General features: G+C 43.1%; 2 protein-coding genes across 3 annotated transcripts; both read right to left on the bottom strand.

Annotated features, from left to right (window-relative positions):
• Positions 1-5,467: 5,467 nt before the first annotated feature.
• On the bottom strand, positions 5,468-8,350 carry psmd8 (proteasome 26S subunit, non-ATPase 8). Its single transcript, XM_036536935.1, has 7 exons — positions 8,225-8,350; positions 7,459-7,531; positions 7,002-7,104; positions 6,680-6,845; positions 6,289-6,389; positions 5,874-5,985; positions 5,468-5,673 (listed from the first exon to the last, which is right to left on the bottom strand). The coding sequence occupies exons 1-7, from the start codon at positions 8,333-8,335 to the stop codon at positions 5,536-5,538; spliced, it is 804 nt and encodes a 267-aa protein (XP_036392828.1). The 5' UTR covers positions 8,336-8,350; the 3' UTR covers positions 5,468-5,535.
• Positions 8,351-11,354: 3,004 nt separating this feature from the next.
• On the bottom strand, positions 11,355-21,919 carry ehd2b (EH-domain containing 2b). 2 transcript variants are annotated; one of them, XM_036537255.1, is made up of 7 exons: positions 21,449-21,919; positions 19,275-19,865; positions 18,800-18,976; positions 16,069-16,184; positions 14,799-15,211; positions 13,434-13,598; positions 11,355-12,902 (listed from the first exon to the last, which is right to left on the bottom strand). In XM_036537255.1, the coding sequence occupies exons 2-7, from the start codon at positions 19,499-19,501 to the stop codon at positions 12,345-12,347; spliced, it is 1,656 nt and encodes a 551-aa protein (XP_036393148.1). In that variant the 5' UTR covers positions 19,502-19,865; positions 21,449-21,919; the 3' UTR covers positions 11,355-12,344. The 2 variants fall into 2 exon arrangements, with proteins under 2 accessions (XP_036393148.1, XP_036393149.1); XM_036537256.1 differs by having other exon boundaries at positions 16,087-16,184.
• Between the last annotated feature and the right edge of the window lie 1,273 nt (positions 21,920-23,192).

The raw sequence follows: 23,192 nt of genomic DNA, 5'->3' as shown, positions 1-23,192 counted from the left end.
CCCAGCTGCAGGGGTGTGCCCAGGAGCAGCACGCTGTCAGCGCTCCGAACGCCACACCACTGCAGGCGGAAAAACCCTCACCCCAGAGTGGCGACAGTGACAGCAGTAAGAGCAGCACCCCCACTTTCAAAGTGCCGCCCAGCTTCGTACTGAGCGAGAAGACTCAGGCTTCCACAGAGGCCAGGTCAGCGTCTCTCTCCTTCTGTCCGATCACCCGGTCATCACACGGTCATAATACGTTCATATGTAAAACGCAAAATTCTAAGCACAATTCTTTCTAAATGCAGTTATGTCTTGAATACTGAACGCGTCATTGTTTGTTGGAAAATACTAATTAGAACGGCTCTTATTACTATTGCACTTTATGATATAAAACATTCCACATGAGAAAAATACAACACATTGCTTGTTTGTATATAAAAGTTAATGATATGACATAAATGCTTAAAAAAGTAGAAGAATTTGTCCATCTTAATGTCCATCTCAAAATACTGCTGCAACTTCAACAACTGCGTAATGCAACCTGTATTTAATACATGGACATTCAGTACATTAGAAAAAATATATATTCTTATTCATATAAATGAAGTTGTAGTTGTGATAGTGCATTTTTAATTGAAATTGTCATAAAGTGCTGAACATGGAGACCACTCCATTTTCCAGATTGAAAATTATTCCCTGACCCCGGAAAAAGGTGTAAAAGTTTCAATGACGAACTTTTACGCTATTTTTGGTTGCAAGTATGATTCAGGTTGTTTGGTTCCTGTATGTATTACATGTAAAATCATATACAGTGGATCTAGAAAGTTTACACACCCTTTCAAAATTTCTTGTTCTCGTTGCTTTGAGGCCTGAAATGAAAACCCATTGAATTATATATTTTTTCCACTTTCAATTAGATATGGTAACCCACACATCAAAGTAAAAAGAAAAAGTTTACATACGCTTTATAATGGGAGTTGTAATTGTTCTCAGGTCTTACCATTCACCATCCAAATCATGTCCAAAGCTAACTGACCTCAACTGTGACCAGAAGTGATTCTGATTAGTTCGGGATCAAATCAGCTGCTTCTGTAGGTTTTCTTAGCAGATTTCTTTGTTTCTTAGTGCATACCAGTGTAAGGCAACAACTACAACTACTATCAGCAGAGGGTATAAAAAAACATCAAAGCAGTTAAATATATCATAGAACACAGTAAAAATGCATAATCAAGAAATGAATTAAATATGGCACCAGCAGGACCTTGCCTAGATCAGGCCATCCTTCCAATATGGATGACTGTGCAACAAAGAAACTCATCAGAGAGGCCACCAAGAGATCAACAGCAACATTAAAAGCTGCAGAACTTCATGGCAAGGACTGGCCACCATGTTCACATAGCAAAAATTTCATGTGTTCTCTACAATTATGAGCTGTGGGATTAGGGTGGCAAGACAGAAGCCACTTATAACAAAGGAGAACATCCACTGTCATCTAAATTATGCAAGAATACACTCCACATCTCCTGTTTCAGTGTGGAAAAAAGTCTTGTTGTCTGACGAGACTAAGGTAGAACTGTTTGGCCTCAATTCCAAATGATCTGTTTGGCTCAAAACCAATACAACTCATCAGCCTAAGAACACAGTCCCTACTGTCAAGCATGGTGGTGGCAGCATCATGCTATGGCTCTGTTTCTCTTCAGCAGGGACAGGCCTGGAATGGCTCAGTCAGAGTACTGACCTAAACCCAATCGAAAATATTTGGAATGAACTGAAGAGAGTTGTTCATAAGAGGTCACCTCGAACTTGAACTACTGCTAAGAACAATAGAAAATTGCAAAATCTAGATGCGAGAAGTTGGTAGAGTCTGAGCAAATAGACTCAGTGCAGTTATCAACACAAAAGGTGCTAAAAAGGTTGACTTCACTTTTCTTGATTTCAGCCTTTGAGACACCAAAAACAAAACAAAAAAAAAAACTTTTGAAAGGGTGTGTAGATTTTCTAGATCTACAGTAGATATGCTTTTTTATTTCAAAATTGTTCTCTGATACTGTAAAATACATAAATAAAAGACCTTGAAATTATCACTGCTGGTAAGATACTGAGATACACAAGTTAAATTGTATCTTTGTGAGTGAAATGCATCTCTGTTTCCTTGCATGTTCATCTGAGTGTGTCTGTGTCTGGTGAATGTCTGACCCCTGTGCCTGTCGGTCTCACCACAGGTTTCAGTTTGTCAAGAACCAAGAAGTGAACCCTTTCCAGCCAATTCCACAATTCAAAACTGTGGTGCATCAGAAAACCAGTGTAGAGGAGACTTCCATCATGACTACCACTGACAGTACAGACCTCAAAGCTTTTACGACAGCGAAGGCAACCAAGCCAGCAAATCAGCCAACAACTTTCCCTATACCAGCTACAGCTGCCCCGACTACTTTTAGCTTTAGTCTGGCAAAAGAGTCTTTCAGCAAATCTCCATTCGAACAAGCGCCCACCCAGGCCCCAAAACAAACAGCAGACCCAGCATCGCCCCTCAACAATTCCATTAAGGTCGTCATTTCCCCTAAAACGACAACGCAAATCCAGGGAGAGAAGCCGTCAGGAACTCCAGCGCAGACCTTCAGTATGTCTGTGGTGCAGAGGACACCCAGCCGAACGCTCAGCAGCGCCGAGCGAGCACGCAGGGTGAAGCAAAAGCTGAGAAAGCGGAGGACTGAAACGGCCACCACATCTCCAGGCCACAGCAAGGTCCCCCTCGACAATGCCCAACACGACACGCAAAATACATTTACCATGAAGTCACAACAGGAGAGCCCCCACGGTCTGAGGATACAGGGTGAGAGCCCCACCTTCAGTGTGCCCCCCTCCAGAGCAGCCCCAAAAGCTCCACCTGTCTTTTCCTTCTCATCGAACATACATAAATCTGAAGGGAAGCCACTGAGTGAAACCTCAAAAGGCTTTGGAGCATTCACTAGTGAACAGTCCACACCAAACCAGTTCAACTCAGTGCCCTTTCAGCCCAAATTCACCTTCTCCACATTCAGTGTGTCTAGCACCCAAAAAACAGTGGGACCGCAGAACGTCGGGGCAACCCCCCAAAGCCCAGCTTTTTCTCATGTCCAGCAGGTCACCCCTGAGGACTGCTGCAAGACCCCCAGCACAAACACTGTAAATGCAAATGCCTCCCCAGCTGCAGCTCCAGCCAGAGCTCCATCGAACCGAACCTCACATGTTACCTTCAAGGCTAGGAGAAAAGTCCATCTGAAGCCCCCATCAGTACTTGCCAAACATGAACACCCAAAAAATGGTTGCCAGGGAGAGAACAAAGAAGAAAAAGTACAGTCCATGCCTGCTTCTGCCCCAACTCCACAGAAAGCATCTGCTCAACCCCAAGTTCCATCACAAGCCCCAACCTCTCCAGCCACTCGTGGCAAAAACAAGAGCAAATTCCACAGCAAACCCTCGTCAGCACCTGTCAAAAGTGAACACACAGGAAGTGAGCACAAAGCACAGGACAAGGAGAAAAAAGAAGACCCCATCATTGCCTCTCCTCCACCTCCACCATCTCCTGAATGCCCCCATCGGCCCAGCAGTCGCTGGCCCCCCTTCACTGCTGAACGACGCTGTCCACGCAAGGCGCGGTGCCGACACCAGAATAATACAGAGCTGCCAGGCAACGTCAAGAAATGGTGAGGCATAATACACATCAAACGTCTTCCCCAGAAACTGCTACATATGGCTGTCTGTCCAACTTTGTTCTCCAATGTTCAATGTACCTAAGTTCCCATACCTTCTCTTGTCATTGGATGCCTTCTCATCGGCAGTGGCCACTGGCCTGCAAATATGGAAGGCAGAGAATTTACCTTCATCAAATGACTTCATCAAATGGTTTTGTACTGCAGAACTACCAAGCATTCCAACTGGTATATGGATTCCACATTAGGAGCTTTTTATTTTGTATTTGATTTCACCCCAAAAAAATTGGTTTTCCTAATCCATGAGCAACTAACCTGCCTCTAATTTTAATTTTGACTATACTGTGAAAAAGATGGGATAATGATTTATTTATTGGGGGCTGTATCTAGTAGCATTCAAAAATGTATTAGAAATGGACCACTTTTGTGTTTCACACTCTGGTATTTCAGTTTGTCTCCCTATTCTCTTTGCTTAATCCTTGCTAAGAGTTTGTGGTTTTAAGGTGAAGGCAAAGACAAAGAACTACACACATTGTGATGTTGTCTCCCCTTAGGCTGAACGTAAGGCCAAACTACCTGTGCGAACCACCCTGGGTCACCACGGCAACACTGGCAGCTTCCGTGGCACTCATACTGAGGCAGGATGGAGCATACTCTCCACAGTGAAAAAGGCCACACATGTTAAAGGAGCTCATCTGTAACTTTCAGGCTGTAGCACATTTATAAAGCGTATGTAATCAACACAAGGACTGAACCATCAAATGAAGGAAAGGTAATGCTACACATAAAAAGTTGACAGGAAATGGCAAACTGTTAAACTGCTGGCTAGAGAGATGTTTATATTTAACAAACTACAAAGGATTACACAGACTGGGAAATAAAGGTTTATTCTGTTATGCGTTATATTACAGTTGTGTGAACATCACAGAAATAAACATTGGTGTCAGATCAAGTGAGGTTTTACCTATCTAGAAGGACAAGAAGTGATCATTTAAAAAAAAACCCTCAAACTTTCATAGCAATTCACTTTGCCAGTTGCTAGGATACAAGGCAAGGGCACTGGAATGGAGTCATTCTGCAAACAACACTCTAGAGTGAATCACATGGAACTACAAGTGTAGCAACCATGCTTGCTTTCCTAACTGACCGTACTTAAATGAATACATAAAGAGGAAATGACCAGCTGAAACAGTCAATCCTCCACTGATGTATGAGTTAACTGGCCCCATAGACCTAGGTGAGCCTCTTCACAGGACTGAAGGTGAACCACAGATGTAGCCATTTTAAATTAGCAATGAGATCACAGCCCTTTGCTGGTTGCTGCTCGTAGTACTGGCCTAATTAATTGTGAACATGAGATGTCATGTCATATGTTGACAATAATAATCCACCTGGCCGGAGTGAGTAGGTATAAGCATGTGTATATAACAATAAAAAAAAATACCATCTGAATATTCAGTGTTATACCACACTCTTCAGTAAGAAGCTAATGACAAACTGGGAGTAGAACACAGTTCTCAACAGTCCAAATTTTGCCATCAACAGTATGTAGGAGCAGGAGATGGATGGATTCAGATGTGCACGCATGATGCAAGTAGTTTTGCTACCACATCATACAAACACATAACTACATCAACACCCAGTCAATGTATAGCTGACACAAGGCGAATCAGAGTCAGTAATGGTGGGATGCTCTGCAATAGGGTCTACAATACAAGCCAGTCAAGATGCATGTGTCCGGTGTGAATGTCTGTGTGTGTGTGTGTGTGTGTGTGTGTGTGTGTGTGTGTGTGTGTGTGTGTGTGTGTGTGTGTGTGTGTGTGTGTGTGTGAGAGAGAGTGTGTGTGTGTGTGTGAGCACACTACACGATCATTTCCAGCTGCCGAGCGTACTCGATGACCTGCTGTGCTAGCTCCGTGGAGGGGATGGATGCTTCCTCTGTCCGCTGCTGCTGAGTGCTGAATGAGTAGTAGCCATCGGGGCTTTGAGTCCAGCCCCTCTGACAAAGGCAGAGAGGAAGAAATGTGGTTAAGAAGAAAAGGAAAAGCTCTGCCCATCCCCTTCCGCATAGATCAGTCACATATTCACACATGCACGCTGTGCTCAGAGATCATCACACGCGAAACTCTTCACCACTGAGACAAGAATTAAGTAGACTAAATATGACCATCAGGCTCAGCAGCAGGCAGATGAACTCACCTTCTTGGCATAGTCCGTCATCTTCTTGGAGGAGGAAAAGAAGAGCACACGCATGGCCTCATTGAACTGGATCTGTTCATATGCCTTTTCTATACAGCCTGCGATTTCATCCCTGTCAACACAAATAAGGTGTGAACACAGAATCTGCACGCACATGTCATCCAATACCCTGCCCCAGTAGGTATGCTGCAGCACTATTATAGTGCACTGTAGCATTATACAGCCTCATCTGCTACTGTGTGCAGAAATGCAGTGTCATCACAGCATATCACAAGCTTTTTTTGCTTACAGCAATACAGAAGAACCAAACATGATAAAACTGTGAAAAGATGCATAGTAGCTGTACTCAGAGAATTTTAACACACACAGTATGCAACTACAACACCTCCCCTGAGTTTTTCTGCATCCCACTTACCGGATAGTGTCCAACAGGATGTCTATGAAAAACGTGTAGCTCTCTGCAGGGATGTTTCCTTTAGCAAGAAACACCTTGTTGTAGCTGCCCTCCATCAGGTACTAAAATAAAGTTGTCAATTGTCAACATCAGTCATTGCTTGTGATAATGTACGCATGGACAATGTGCAGTAACAGACTAGACAATGTTATATAATATCACTGAACAGTTTTATGGATGCCTTTATTGTGCTGCCCGCTACATAAAAATATTCAAGTTTAGGCAAGCATGAGCTTGCCTCTCCAAAGAAACAAATGATTGGCTCCATGACAGGCTTTTCGCTACAGTGTACTAAAACAGTGTGGTACTTCCTGCAGAAGGAAGCCAACCAATGAGCCCTGAGGCTGGTCACCTGCTCCAGGGAGACGGGGTGCCTGATGTAGACGTTGGTCTGGATGTCCCGGGCGCTCAGCCTTTCCAGCTCTGTGTGAAACTCAGACACACGGTTCTGAGAGAGCAGGAAAAGCAGGTTCAGACCCAGCAACTGGTGCATGTAGGCCGACTCAGGCAACTCATCTCTGGGACAGAGTGAAACAAAAAATGTGGATCAGATGATAAAATAAAACACCTATTCAAGGCCAGAATGCCACAAACAGACACAAAACCTGCCATTAGGTTAAAGACATAGGGTTATGCACAGAAACAAGAGACACAATGTAGATAGAGAAACTTACTTGTAATCAAAGTAATAGCACTTGAGTTGAGCCATGTATCTCTCAAAGGAAGGGATTTCCTTCTTGAGGATACTCCACTGCGCCCCGATCTCCAGCACATCACCTGTCCCACACACACACAGGCAAAAATCAGGCTTCTTTGGAAATAGTGTGCCACTCAATCCTGGGACTAGATGCAAGTGCAGCTGCACCAATTATGGTTAAATCAAATTCAGCTTTCCTCCTGCTGTTCACACAAAACTCATAATCCCACTGTTTACAAAGAAGTAAGTAAAAGGGCTACAGACTATAGTATTTTAGAAATAAAAATTAATTTTCAGCTTTGCTATGAAATTCCCAACCAAAACAAAAGCTGATCCAACATCCCCTGCCAAGGCACATCACTTTAGGGTCAAAAACTGCATTACCCTGTACAGGCAACATCAATAATGTATGTGGAGTAAAGAGAGACACTTACGGGCTAAAATAAGCTGCTGTTTGGTCAGCTTGGTCCCTGAAGTTGGCAAGAAATTTAACTCCAACAGGGAGATCTACAGAGAGAGCAGAACAGGATAAAAGACGATGGGATTGGATTGGAGTGCATACACTGCCGTCATTAAAATGCTATTGTTAGATACACAACAGGAGAGGGCATAACTAACCGACGAAAACTGTTCATTGTTCAATTCGAATATCACGTCGTTAAAATCGCGGTTCTATTATTTACTGTGCCATGCAATAATCTTCAAGTTACAATTGTGAAAATATCTTGATAATTAAAAATGAACTAATAACCTTACCAGCTACACACCAATGACTGCTCCCTAAACTGTAACTAGACTATCTTCACAGGGATCATTGCTCAAGATTTCACAGTTACACATACAATGTGACCAAACAGACACAGACAGCTGGTTTGGGCAGCTACACTGTTATTTGCTAACGTAACTGGCTCTCGTTAGCTACCGTTAGCGAATTGTAAAGTGTTGTTACCTCGGTAGCGAACAGTTGATCAATCAAATCTAACAAATAAACTGATAACCTAGCTAGTTCGTCAGTTTGAATGGCAGAGTTAGCAAACAACAGCTTCCTTGTTTGCTGGAATACACTCATTGTGCCCAGACAGAGCTATAGAATGTTAGCAAGCTAGCTAGCCACTGTGCTGTCAACATTTGATATCAACTGCTCTGTGTAAATGCTGAATATAAGCTTTGTTCTATGAATGGAAACGCGTATTATTTTACCTTAAGTTTACTTAAAATGTCGCCACATTTGTTCAAGTTCGGATTTTTCTTATTCCATTCTGCTTTCAAAGTCTCATACAGTCCCGCTGTCTCTCTTAGTACTGACGCCATAATGATTCTGCAAAATTCACGACACCGGTAGGTCAATATACGGCCCCGACGTTAAAGACGGAAATACTGGTTGCTAAGGTAACTGTTGACAGGAATACGGTAAACATTCTTCTTCGGGGTTATTTTAAATATTTGTCTCACAACGCCACCTACCGTGGTGGAGTATGGAATCACAACAGCAGCACATGACGTTTACAGGATTGCTGGTGCCATTTTGGGAAAATATGAAAGATTTTTTTGCCCTGATTTATTTGACATTACTGTTTTTATCCAGGACGAATCACATAAATTACTTGATATTTTACTAGACTAATGAAATTAACTCCTCTCTTTCGCACAGGAGTTGAAATAGAATTTGATCCCTTTGGTATATGATCCCTTGGGTATGCTATAGCGCTCTGCCACACGCTGCGGATTTTTTGATCGAAAGTAACAGTTCGACTCTAATTTTTCTGTAGTGCTGTTGTACAAGCTATGTTGACAGGAAGCGCTTTTCAGTCAACCGTGGAAACAATCCATTATTTGTAGGTTTTCCTGCTTGAAACCATCGTACGTATGATTTGATTGTGAATGAGCGACTTTTAAGGATAACGATGACGATGTGTAGTTTGATTTAATTTCACTTCATTTTCAAAAATAACTACTTTAGAGTGAACTTTGGACAAATAGCGTAAATAAAACATTAAAATAATAATAGAAATAAAAATAAAACAAAACTGTTAAAAGTGATAAATAAAACTGTATCAAAGTGTGAAGTCTTTTTGTCTAAAACTTCCAGAGGTCATCCAGAATTAAATTTGATGATTTAATATCACCTTGAAAGTGGGATCAACACAAATAATAAACTGTGTATTATTTAATCAATTTCAAATTTGAAAAGTAGGATACAAAGAGAGCTTGCTACAAATACATCATTTCCAATAGCGAACACACAAATTGTCACAGAGGTATCAATAAACTCATATAATGCCTACCAGGAAATAATTTCCAACAGAGGGCGCCCATACATCATGATATGCCAGATTGTGTTGGAGAAATTTCAAAACATTTGAGGGGTGCCGCCGCAAGGAATTCCCCACGTCTCCGCTGTGACGTAATTAAAGCCCCCAGTTCAACCGGGCAAGGCTATTTTGTCTGAAGTATTCAATACTGGAAGTGGAATACATGAGCCATAACCACATTTCTCGAGTGTGTTGATCGCATTGGATGGAAATTGCCACGTATGCATTTTTCCTTAAGAATTTTGAAGGGTCTGCCAAAATAGTTCCAGTTCAACCACCAGCTAGCTAACTAATATTTCTGTTTTCCCGTGATGAGCAGCATACAGAACACTGCTCAAAAGACAGACTGGCTTTTAGGAAACTTTTGCCAGCATCCACAGTTCATGACGTGACTTAGAGATTTATTAAAACTTGCCTATCCCACAATTATGAAGAGAAAATTTCAAGGGATCTTAAAAGCTGTGAATCTAGTGGGGCAAGGAAAAAAGGGAATTTATTTTTTACATGTTTATACTGACAATAGTTTAAAATGAAAAGAATCAAAGAAGGGTGCAGCAAAAGAGTCAGTACCCTTGCTCTATCAAATACTGGCACAAGTAAGCACTACTAGACAGGTTGTGAAATGCTGTAAAAGACCACACTCTTTTCCCCTAGTGTGTTTCTTAGTGACTGGAGACATTGCCAGGGTCAAGCCATTGACACACAGCAGAACTGACTGCCCGAAACATATATTACTTTAACACATGCCACATTAGCCTCCAGCTGGCATCAGCACTCTAGAGACTTCACAATGGCACACACAAAAATGTTGTGCCTCACATGGGTCTATACCCAGTTGTCCAGTTTGTACTGAAGCACATAGATATGTACACACGCACAAAAACACACAGATATCAGTGGGGTTGGATTCATTCTGATCAAAAATTTCAAACTGAGGGACACTGTGAATTAATTTCAGATGGAATTAGATAGAGAGCTGTGTCCTAGCAGTAGAAAACTTAGCGGACTTCAGAGGGGGAGATATTAATAACCCCAGCCCTTCCCACCGCATTCTTAGCATGTGAGTCACAGTAAACCAGAGGGCGCTTGGGAAAGGGCCGGTTTGCCGCTGTTTTTCATTTGTGTTTTTTTTCCATGGAGGAGTGAAGGAGGGAAGCTGGGTGACCACCCCTCCTACTGGAAACCTCTCTCAGTCAGACACACAAACAGAAACACACGCACACACACACACACACACAGACATACACACACATGCACACACATATACACACAGGCACACACATTCATGCACGCACGCACACACACACACACACGCACACACACACGCACACATGCACACACATATACACACAGATGACCTATGAGAATAAACAAATAATTGAATCCAACACAGTGTAAACATTGAGAAAGATGTATAGAGGCATGTTTTTTTTCTGAGTGAGAAGGAGTGCTCATCTGAAAATGTGGATCCCTGCTAACTGTTCCAGCAGTGGAAAGTAGAAAATGGTAGTGTGGGTTTTGGCACTGGGAGGGAGAGTGAGTCACTGTTTATCTGGCCTGTCACCGAGAAACCAACTGCACAGCATATGTGTATGTGTGTGTGTGTGTGTGTGTGTGTGTGTGTGTGTGTGTGAGCTTGAAACTTGAAGAACTGATCTTGGCCACATTTGTAAGAAATATCATTTTACTTTATATTAATATAAAGTATGAATGTAAAATATGTTTGAATTAAAATGCTGGAGGAAAAAATAACACAAACTCTTTGGTTGCTGTTTTCCCTACAATCTGCTGAAATGTCTTTATGTTCTTTGTCTTTGTTTTCTTTTCTTTTTTTTTTTTTGGGGGGGGGGTGTCCCTATTATAAGGGTCTTGTTACTCATCTGAACCTTATTTTGCATATTGTAAAAATTATGAAATGATACTAAGAACAGCTGTTATTAAAGCACTACACAGATGTAGAGTAAAATCAGAAGAGTTTATTGATTACTAATGATAGTGAACACATGATTCATGCTGAGGCTTTGCACAGTAGTCAGTAACAAGTTTTATCATTTGGCCAGTTATCTTTCAAACTGTCCAGACTGCAACACTCCAGCTCAGCAAAGTAGCAGGGTTTCTAAATGTGTGACATTTTTTCAGAGTACATGGAGAACTTCTTCTGTAGTTTGTAGAAAAAAGAACAAGTGTAGTTGTGTCATGATATAGGTGTGGAAGCTGTCTCAGTGGATGTGCAGTTGGGTTACCAGTCACCCAGGACACTGTAGACTGATTAGGTACAGCACCATGGTCCTCAGTGTGTTACAAAAGGGCAAGCCACACTTAGTGTTGCGGTCAATGTATTGACACAGTGGTAGTACATGTACACTTGGCTACATATTATATCACATTATTTTTTTGTCTTAGCAGAAATCCTTACACAAGGTGAGTTGCAATGCTTACAGTTTCACACCTTCCATGTTCTGGAACCCATTTATACATCTGGGTCTTCACAAAGAAGGCTGACGTGAAAAATCACATTAAAAAACATGGGGCTGCCAGCTGGTGGACTCAGGCACAGACACAATGGGAGTTAGTGTTATTGCTGCTAATACACTGTATCAGTGATTAGACATAACATTTCATCTCTATAAACAGAGCCACCTCTCTGCACCCACACTGTGTGAAAGGTAGTTAGTTCTTTAGGGGAATGTGTAAAGGAGAGGGCACAGTGTGGGTGGTATCACATCGTCTGGGGTTTCAGTTGTGTGTCAGAGGCAGAAGAGACGCTGGTCTATTCAGAAGCAGAGGAAATGAGGGAGTGGAAAAAAAGGAATGCAAAGAGCTTGGAAGAGGCTGGCCACCAGTTCCAGATGACTGTAGTATGTTTCTGCTAGACAGTGTGCAGAGATTAACAAAGTACACAGATACAGAGAGTGAAAGACACACACAGACCCAGGAATATAGAGAGGATGGCAGCGGTGAGATCACCAGGTGCCAGAATCAGTGGCAGCCCCCAGGAGGCGTGGAGTTTATGCATCAGAGCCTTTGTGCCGACGCTTGGAGGGTGGCACCAGGCGAGCGGGCAGCTCTGGGGGCAGGCCGTGCCCCTCCAGTTTGACCTCGATCAGGTGGCTGGCCAGGGCGAACTCCTCGTCGTCCAGCATGCCGTCGCGGTCCACGTCCGAGAGCTTCCAGATGCGGCCCAGCACGGAGTTCGGCAGGCGTGTGCTGACCATCCAGTCTTTGGCCTTAGTGCCGCTGAGTTTGCCCTCGTTGGGCGCGAGGTTGTAGAAGATCTCGTCATACTTGGGCTTGTCCTTCGTCACCACCCATTCCACTTCTCCTTCTTCGGCCCCCTCCCCGGCCTCCTCTATTTGGGCAAAGGGGTCGCCCTCCATGAAGGGCCCCGCACGGGTCCCCAGGAAGGCTCCGCCCTGCACCCCAGGCTGGACGCCCGCCTCCAGCTCCTCCTGGCGCAGAAGTGGCATCAGCTTGGCGATGTCGGTGGACAGCAGCTCGTCCAAGGCAGCCATCAGGTTGGGCTTGAGAGGCTTGAACTTTGTGAAGTCATGAGCCAAAAGCTGCTCCTATAATGTGAGAGAAACAGCATGGTCGAGCAGTCAGTTACATGTGCACATTTTGACTTTGAATCTGTGTTTAAGTTTGATTGATGGATCATGCATGATTGACAATGATACACTTGAGAAACTTTAGCTGTTCCATAAGCACAGAATTGTCTCATTAATGAGAAGCTGATCCAGCATTTCAAACCAGGAGAAAATCAGTAAATGCACAGTAATGTACTGAGAGATGGGAGGTGGAAGGTAAGATGCCTGACCACATTTCTACACGATCAAAGCATGTGTGTCTATGTATCATGGCAGGGTCCTGAATGAATCAGCAGTAGTGCACAATAACACCTAAAACAGTTTGCTGAACTTCAGAGTGGTTCTCTCAGAGTGGATTGTAGCACTTTTCCTGAATTCTTTGCCTGAGAGTCCCCTTCATAAGTTACCGTGTATGCATGATGTGTTAACTTGCCCTAAAAAAAGAATGTTTGTTAAACCAATCAGCTGGACAATAAAGTGAACATTTTGACCAGAGCGGCAGACACACACCTGCATCTTGGCACAGTCAGGAAAATCACCAGCGGAGATGTTTTGCTGCAGCTGAATCTTGGAGAAGATGACAGGCAGTTGGTAGATCAGGTTCTTCTTCTTGTTGTCCTTGCGGAACACCGAAGGCATCTCCTGCTTCAGATAGCTGATGATGTGGGCATGAACCTGGGAAAAGGGGGGGGAGGGAGGGAGGAAGGGAGGAGAATAAGAATGATTACATACTGTAGCTCAGAGCTGAAAGGTATATCAAAAGAAGCACATTCCCTGGCCACCTTCCCACAAGGCTCTTGCAAAGACTTGGCTTCGTTACATTATGAAAAAATTTGAGGGGCGTAATATCTGCTTCATTAGAATCTCCATTTGACAGTATAGAGGCAAGAATTTAGCCCTGTGTAAAGTTAAAAATGTCTTAATTTCCAAATGTCCTGGAAATTTCAGGATAGATAGCCCATAGGTATGTAGTCCTTCTTAACAATTTCCCAGCTCTATGGAAATAAATATGGAAATACACAGCAACAGTTGGTAATGTGTACTAAAGTGTTGAAAAAATATTTAGAATAGTTTCCCACTGTTAATATTCACACACATTTCTGCAAAAGAAAGTGATATTTCTCTTATCTCATATTGAGTAAACCTACTGTTGAAATACTGTTGGTTTTAGTTTGTGTTAACAACCTTTACAGTGCTGCAATGAATTTTATTTTTTTTTCTCCAGACGGGTGCAGTCCAAGGGTCTTTAGTTTCCTGGCATGAAGGTTTTGTAAATACATTTGACACAACATTCCTGCTATACCACTGACTGTGCCGCATACAGTTCTAGCCTTGCATGCATATACCAGCACCATAAATATGGAATGTCTCCATGAGGACAGTAAGTAAACACAGAGAAATAGTTCCACCAGGGTTGGAATCTTGTGACATATCTCCCCGTTCTGCTGAAAACAGCCTGACTGCCTTTATTGTGCTGCCCACGAAAAATTCTTACATGGTGATAAAAAATTCTTACAAGGCAAATTAGGACGAGTTAAAAAAAAAAAAAACACGAAGTAATTTTTCATTTGCTGGCGGGAATTTAATATTAAAGGTCATAAAAGGGCTTTGTCCAAAGTACAAATCGTGCTTGTTGATTTCAAACAAAGGCATTCAAAGGAGTTGAAATCAAAGTAATTTTTCCTGGGGACAAAATTTAAAAATATTATCATCATGGTAAAGCAATGAGTGACTTGCATTCTTTGTGCTGGTGGCGGAGTGCATCTGACATCAAAAAGATCTGCTGTCTTAACTATTCCCAACCTGTTGGCATCAGCCAATAAGACCAGAGGTGGCTGGCAATACTGACAATATGAACCTCAGATGGATGCTCACCCTCACTAGTCGTGCCCTCTTGACCAGGTCGTTAAGCTTGCGCAGGGCCGCGTTACGCGGAAGGTTCTGGATATCAGCGAACAGGTCCTCCTCCTCCAGCTCGAACAGCCGGCGGTTGTCTGTCACCATGAGCGGCTCGGACCAGAAGGAGCCAATGTAGACTCGCAGCACCTCGGGGGTGCCGAACACCTTCCCCAGCGACCACATGAGGGCACCGTACACGCGCATCAGCTGCTGGGTGCCCACCATGTCGGCCTTGTTCAGCACCACGCGCAGCTTGTCCTCGTTCCCGCGCAGCGCCCCGATGGCCTCGGAAAACTCGTCCGAGATCTCCAGCTTGTGCGCATCGAACAGCAGGATAATGCGGTCCACCCGCTCTGCAAACCAGCGCAGGACAGCTGGAAAGTCATAGCCTGGGCAGAAGAAGACACAGAGGGAGGCCGGGTTATACACTGAACGCCTTTCAATCAACCGTCAAAGTATTGTGCTGTTCTGACATACCTAGACCTTGGTTGAATAGATGATGTGATATTTTCAGTGCCTGAGGTTATCTTAAAAGAGCCGACCGAAAGCGTGAACCCATGTACAGTGCACTGGGATAGGGAGAGGTTAACACACACGCACGCTCATGTCACACTCCTTGCCGGATTTTTGGCCTTTCTCTGACCCATCGGTCCCTTGCTTTGCATTCCTTCCCTTTCCTCTCCATCTCTGACTGTCACACCCTCTCTTTTCCCAACTCCCTTGTACTCTCTACCTAATATGTTTCACAGCTGTTCTTCAACAATCAAAACTGAAGGCAAACGAGACCGTGAGATAGAGGGCCCTACATTTGACAAGGTCTGAACTTGCAAACTAAAACACAGGATTCCATTTGTCATTTGCTTTAATACTGCTCATCTTTCAATCAGACCCCTGACTTGATCGCGGTAAAAGCTAATGAAGTTATTTTTAAATTACTTGCATTAAATCTGAATTCAATTTAGAAATCTCAGCAGAAAGAGGACATATTGTTTTGTTATCGACTGCCTGTCCTCTTCTAATGTGAGAGATATCGATACAAAATTCTCCATCTCTTTTGGCCTTTGCTACCCTCATCTGTACAGCTCTCTCCATTGCTCTCTTTCCACTTGTCTTCATGTCTTAGTTGTGCCATGCAGGGGACAGGTGCGACCTGAGTTTGTGTGACAGTGAGTCTGGAGACTGTGCTTTTGCTGTTGTTAGGGGGAGGGGTGTGTCCTGTCTCCCCTTTCCCTCTCCCTCTCCTCACCTGTTCTGCTCCTCTCACCTCTGCTCACTCTCTGCTTGGCTCCCGACAGGATTCCTGGTGTGTCGATGATGCTGATGCTCTCCAGGACCTGATTGGGCAGCTGGGCACACTGGAACCTGTGAGAGAGGGGTAAGAAGGGAACTGTTTTATTGATGTGTCACCGCTTTATGTGTCATTGCTGCCCCACATGACACAACCCACTTCTACAAACCAATTTATTCAATTCATTTCCAACAAAATTCTATTCACATCAGCTCCAGTTCACCTTAGTTGTAATTTCAATTATTTCAGGTTACACTTAAATTCTGTGCAAGAATTTTGAACATTCATATATTTTAAGGCTCTTTTTCTCTGCATATAACCCCTCCCAAGCCACACACACACACACACAAACACACTCAGGGGGACATTTCTTAAATGCCAAATAAAACATGAATTACATCACATTAGTAATACACATGGTGATATATTTCCCCGAGAATATTTTTGAACTGATAAAATTGTGCAGCTGGTCAGGTTGCCAGCAATTTCTCCAGAAAAGGGAAAAGGAGGCTGGGGTGGTGACATACTCAGTTATGTTCCTGTTATGTCTTTTTCCATAAGCTTTCAACGGCTTCACGTTCCAAAAATGTGTACAACAATGAGGCGTTTTCCTCTCTGCACTTGGAGCCCTTAACGTCATTGATTCTTCTTGAGAAGTGTTTTCCGGAGTGTAGTGTAGTTGGTTTAGTACTTTGCACAGTAGCAGCTTGTTGGAAATGGATGTAAACGACTGACATTTTTCCAGATGGTTGTTTGGCTTAGTTCAACTGAGGGAACGTTTATGTCCTCCGTCCATTGTATAGCAAAGATGGGAGGCAGGGGGGTGTTTTCTATGCACAGTGAAGGTCTCTATGCACAGCGTTTCAAGTCATTTTATGTCATGTTTACTCTCCTTTAAGTCAGTGGTTGTGCTTGCATCTGAAAAGCCAACACAACATTGTTTCATTCAAAATGCAGGTGTCCTGGGACAAACAACGTCCCAGAGCTATTTATATTAATGAATAGCTTGTGACTAATGTTAAAAGTTTACGTGTGTCATTTATGCTGAGATTTAACAAGTTATTTTTTCTTCATAATAATTTATGTTCCGTCATGTAAGCAGTGCAATAACTAAAGGGTGTGTGCATCTAGTAAATGATGAGAAATGTAAAAATCTGAAGTACCGGATTGCACCTAAACAAAATTACTACAGTCAGTGGCTTTGCTTGGGAAGTACTCAAATTTGCAATTCATTTTTATAAACAATATCAAAGTAAATTGATTTCCAGTTACAAAGCTGGCAGTTACAATACAGTTCCATCAAATAGACCACATCAGTTCAATACAATTCGCGTCAGCTTCATACAGTACATTGCACATCATGCACTGCATGGTATGCATGACATTATTCTCCTCACTAATCTTAACTCAAAGTAAAAACTGAGTTAATGCCCCATGCAAAACATGTATAGGTTATGTTGAGTATGTAATGCCTGTTAATATGATTTAAAACCCAGACTGGAGCTTCCCCAGTTGGGGCCATTGTGAGGAAAAGGTCCCCTCATTGCTCTCAGCTTCCTGAAGGAAAATCAGCAGCTCTGCCAAAATTAAACAATAAAGTCCTCTAATGATCTACTGCTTAAAACAACACTGTACCTTCCTGTTGCAAGTGACGTTAATGAACCAAGGTTTCTAAAGACAGGAAGTTCAACAAAAAAAGGTACACAAACAAGGTCACAAACATACCCCCAGAGACTGAGAAGTCTTCTGGAGCAGTCTAGCACCACCTAAAGGCAAGTGTCTGAACTGAACACTTGCTTAATCCACAGGTAGACATTGCGTGATGCACAATTGTGCTGGAAGACTGAGGCTTCAGCCTGGGTGGGGTTGGTGGAGGTGTCATTTGTTTTCATTGACTCACCAATACGAACCAATCACAGCATTTTGCTGCAGAGTGTACTCCTTCACACAAATCAGTGATTGCCAGTATATGGTAGCTCCACCCATCATGGGATTCATGAGGACTCAATCTTCCATCACTGCATGGTGAAACTACACTTCAGAGCCATATATACCGGTGGCCTATCTGATCTAATGAAAGAGTTTATGGAAGCAAATGGTGCAGTTAATCATGTTCGAGCTACAGCTTATGCCTGAGGTCAAATAGGTTCTGTAATCCTAGACATTGAAAGCTGGCAGCCTCTAAGGTAAACACAGACAAGGGAAAGTATTTCATTGTGATATTCATGTTACTCTTTCAGGCTGCACATGCCCCTGACCTCATCTGTTAGTCCCCCTCCTTATCTTTTAACTCTCTCAGCTCCCACCCTTCAGTGACTGTATAGACCGGTTCCCCTTTAAGAACATTAGCGTTCCTCTTGGGAAATCTCTCTCCCTTTCTCTGTTTTTCCACAAATAAGGAAAGTCCCTCCTCCTTTCGAATATTGGCACGGAGACTCAACATTCCATAGAGCAAAAACTGACGCATTTCTTTCTCTCTCTCTCTCTCTCTCTCCCTTCCTTTCCTTCCCTCTGTCCTCCCGAGTGGATACTCAGTTTTTCCTCTCTCACAGTCTTCCAGTCCTCTTTTCGGTGTCTCATGTTTCTTGGTGGCTGAGTTTGCGGGGGACAGTTCTGCTTATAAACAAGCTACACACTTCCTCTTTCTTCCTCACTCTCCCCTCTCTTCATTCAAGTCTGGTGCGCTCACCTGTTGAGGAAAGTGTTTCCGAAGGGGTTGAGTTTGCGGAATGGCTTGTTGGGGTCCACGATGAGGGCGTTCCCAGGGATGAGGCCCTCGACCTCCCCATGCATGATGGCTGTGAAACAGTCAGTAGTGGGCTCTGGCCCCACACGGCTTCCTGGGACATCCTGCTCGAGGAGGTACCTGTCAAAGATGAGCACACTGACATACAGCTGATGCCTCAACTCACAAGCATGTGTAAGCACTGCTGTGTGAAAATCCCTGTACAAAGCCTAAATCAGAACACTATACAAGCTATGGCAGGATCAAAGATTGATGATTAGCAAAGAGGTAGGTATGTCAACTTGCGAATCAGTTTAGAGTCTTAGATAACTTAGCTAAACCCCAACTCCTTATAAATTTAAGAGTTTTTACATTTACGTTTAAGAACATACAACTGGTCTTGCAAGGGCAATACAAAGACCTCTGATCATTGACTTACCTGATAAAGGTAGTCTTCCCTGTAGAGTACTGCCCCACCACCAGCACCATGGGTTTGTTGTCGAAGTCTGCATCCTCTAAGCTGGGCGAGTGGAAGTCGTGGAAGCCATAATACTGTTCTAAGGGCAGCAGCTTCTTGCGGTACAGTGACTTGAGCCCCTCAGTCACTGTCCGGATCACCTCTGGTGTCTTCTGGATCTTGTCAACTTTTCGTCCCCAGCGAGACATGGCGATATGGAACTGAAGGGAGTGTGACCGTTGATGACTTTTTGAGTTTGTGCCTGCTAATTAATGACCTCGATCCTTGTTGTGTTTGCCTGCGTTTTTTGTCTGTGAACTTCAGAGTAACTTCTTGTGTTTTCTAGACTTAAGACCAATGTCTACCTGGCCGTCTTATTTTGCAGGAGGCTTCAGTCTAACTTTGATTCAATGTGACTGCCTATCTGGGTGTCATACTATTGCTTGGGTCTGTCTGTCTGAACAAATTGGCTCATATAGTTATGTAAATAAGGCTTGTCTGTAAATAAATGTTTGCTGTTGGGTCTTCCCCCTCTTTGGAAAGTTACTGTCAGTGACTATCAGTTTTTTGTCTCTGAAAAGAAATGAAATCATCATCAGTGATGTACACATCAATCACATTAACATCTGAAACGCTCCTACCATGCCATGGTGATGTGATAAATAGATTAACAACAGGTCAAACTTGCAGTGGGTTGTAGGCTCATGGTATTGTGTGATGGTGCTAGTGTTTCTTGTATGCAAACTGTACAGAATTCATTTAAGCCCACCGGGAAAATAGTGCACATTGTCCCTGCATGCCTGACTGTATTTGATGTGCAGTTCTGCAAACATTCCCAGTATTACACACACATACACACACACACACACACACATGCACACACACACGCATGCACGCACACAAAGAAACACAGATGCAGCCCATTTCCTCACATTGATCTGCATGACATATTTTCCGATAACTGTTCCCAGTGGAAAAACTAACAAATAATGACCTTTTAGAACTATGTGTGCAGATGCAGCAAGCAGATTACACTGTGGAACAAAAACCATATATGCACTATGCAAACACACAGTAAGTATTTTATGCATTTTAGATTCTTATTCTTTCCAACCTATCAGTCCTGAGGAGAAGCAGCAGGGCTGTTGTGTTGGCGAGCTTTGCACAATGACAGTGAGGAACAGTGAGATAAAGGTCACCTGGCGGTCCTGTTTTCTGGTATTAAATATACTAAGAAGCGCAGAGAGATTAGACACACATGGGGTGTTAATCCTCGTCCCTCTGCAATACTTTTCTCATGAAAGATAAAGTCATTTGAATAGGGAAAGTGTGGGTGGAGCAGCAGAAATTCCCAGAAATTAAACGAACAACTCCAGTCTTGAACCGAGAAAGTACAGGAGAAGTGCACAATGGGCATTCAGAGGATTTGTATCAAAATGCAAGAAGCCACGGCAGGAGAGAAAAAGGACAGCAATGGACACTGAGTCAAAGTCAGAGAGGCGAGGGTGAGAAAAAGGGATATTCTGTATGGAATAACTGACATAGCAATGCCACAACTGTGAAAGCTGATTCCCTTAGGCTCCTTCTTCTCTTGGGCTGTTTAAAAGCTTTACTCAAGAAAGGAAAATGCCTTTATGGGTTCACAGGCCATGATTTGCTACATGGACTACAGACTTGTTTCAAGAGAGAAAACACTGTGCAATGCTAGAGCAACACAGAGGGTACAGTATACAGGGAAACCGTGCATATTGAAATGTTTGCACAGGTTACAGGGGTCTGCTTCTATTGGGTAAATACAGAGCCAGCTGAAGACCATTAGCTTTTGTCTGTCCTCTGTTGTCCTCATATTGTCAGAGGCTGCTTCTGAAAATGTCTCTGCTGATCTCATTTTCACAGAGACTCAAGACACTTGGTAACAAATAACGTGAATTTGGAAGACACATGTCAGTAGAGAGACAAAGAGAGAGGTGACAAGGAAGGTTAAACAGTCCTCTCAAAGGCTTACATGGATAAGCAGTTATTTCCAGAACTGCCTTTTTCTGTCTCTGTTTTGACCTATGGCAATTTCCCGAAAAAAAGAGCTGTTTGTAGCTTTTAATCCACCATAGAAAGGAATTAAAACAAACAAAACAAGAAGGCAACAACATTTTTCTTACCTGTGGGTAGAGATGGAGGTCTGGTGGACACCGGCAGAAGAGCAGCAAACGCAAAATACAAACAAATATAATGAAAATGTAATTCGTCGTCACTTTAAAAAATGGGTTGATATCACACCCTCTTTCGCAGGCACATAAACTACTTTGACATCTCAGAAATTAAAAACAGAACTCTCACAGAGATACATCTGTCTTTGCCTGGGTGCGTGCTTGTCAGTAAACTTGTGTGTACTAAATCGTGGATGTTTTTTTTTTTTTTTTATAAATTACAGTCTTCCAGTAGAGACTAATAAGTTTCAGCTGATACGGGTGTCTGGCAGCACTCTTCTCTCTTCGAGCTGGAAAGGCTGTGAGAAAACATTAAACAGTGGAATACACAGAATGCTCTCGCGCTCTCTCTCCCCACACCACCCTTCATCTGCTCTCTGACAAACTCTGGGGCAAGCCCTGGAAAGTCTGCTGCAGAAGTTCAGAGATGGGAAGAGGTGGGATATGAGGGGGGGGCTGGTGGAGGTGGTGTGGTAGATTAAATAATTGAGGAGGAGTCAAGCATGTTTGAGTGAAAACCACACACTCCCACCACACCAGAGTGTGTCAGGCATTCAACTGATGCAACCCTGCATTCCTGGCAAGCTCTGCTCTATGACTATCACACCTCATCGAACATTTATTTAATTTCCATAAGTTCATTCTGCTGGCTATTCACATGGCAGAACAGCTTTAGGAAAAGAACCACGTTCTCCTCATTAATTCTGAGCCCTCCAGCCCCTCCCCACCTCTCTGCCCTTCCTACCACACCCTGTCGCATCACACTTCAGCACACTAGCACCACCTAGTGCCAGCTATCTACATTATAGCAGCCCTCTACTAGATCTCATAGGCCACCATTCGATCAACCGCTTAAAAACATTCCCATCATCATGTAGGCATCTTAAGCACTCACATCTTCTGGGACTGGAAGCCTTCCATTGTTCACCAACAAAAGCAGCCACTTTGAACAGAAGACAAGACAATGCATGTTTCTTTCTTAAAAGAAGCAAGTTTTAATTTACAGTTTTACTAAATGTACAGTTCTTTTTTTAAAAAAAGTGTCATTATACACAATAAATACAGTACAAAATTAATCTGTAGTACTATATTTCAAATTCTCTTTCATTCTGTAAATGTTCTTATCATTGATCATCTCAATTCACTGTATATGTTGTGTTTGCTTTCGACTATCTGAAGAGCTTGGACGATACACCGAACTGTAGGAGGAGGGGGAGAGTGAGCAGGAGGGGGAGGGACAGAGATAGGGCAGGGAAATTAAAGGGATGCATAACTGACAGCCCGGTTTCTCACTGCCTGTCCTTCATTGTCTCTGAGTTTGGTCTCACAATTTCAATGAAATCACTGCACTGACAATGAAGTCCATCTGCATATGGTTCTTGTTGGCTCAGCACCTTCAGTGTTGATAGCACAAATGTGTATATAATTACATTTTATCAGCAAATACACCTCCTGTACCAACACTAATTGGGCCCTTATGTGGGAAAAAAAAATTATCTGACTCGCTGATTATCAGACTGCAGCTCTTGAATGATGAGAATCAGATTCTGTAAGCAGTGGTGTAAGAGGAATACTGAGTGTTGCTTGAAGGTTGGCCTTAAAGTCAAATCCAGTTTCAAGATTGGTGCTGCTACTGATGATCTTCAAATGAGCTTGGGTCTTGGCTACTTCATGACTGTGCCACTATTGCCTGTAG

This window comes from Megalops cyprinoides, chromosome 9, assembly GCF_013368585.1.
Source record: "Megalops cyprinoides isolate fMegCyp1 chromosome 9, fMegCyp1.pri, whole genome shotgun sequence".
Classification (NCBI taxonomy): domain Eukaryota; kingdom Metazoa; phylum Chordata; class Actinopteri; order Elopiformes; family Megalopidae; genus Megalops; species Megalops cyprinoides.
This window is presented reverse-complemented; position numbering and strand designations above follow the sequence as displayed.

Bases quoted from the DNA above. Each gene is read 5' to 3' on its own strand.
- psmd8 (XM_036536935.1), bottom strand. From the start codon at position 8,335: ATGGCGTCAGTACTAAGAGAGACAGCGGGACTGTATGAGACTTTGAAA. The intron at 7,105-7,458 runs GTAAGTGTCTCT...TGTGTGGGACAG, and splicing joins ACAGCAGCTTATTTTAGCCC to GTGATGTGCTGGAGATCGGG. The intron at 5,986-6,288 runs GTAAGTGGGATG...TTGTGTTGACAG, and splicing joins ATCCTGTTGGACACTATCCG to GGATGAAATCGCAGGCTGTA.
- ehd2b (XM_036537255.1), bottom strand. From the start codon at position 19,501: ATGTCTCGCTGGGGACGAAAAGTTGACAAGATCCAGAAGACACCAGAG. The intron at 15,212-16,068 runs GTGAGGAGAGGG...TCTTCTGCCCAG, and splicing joins AGGTGAGAGGAGCAGAACAG to GCTATGACTTTCCAGCTGTC. The intron at 12,903-13,433 runs GTGTGTGTCTGC...CTCACATTATAG, and splicing joins CTGACTGTGCCAAGATGCAG to GAGCAGCTTTTGGCTCATGA.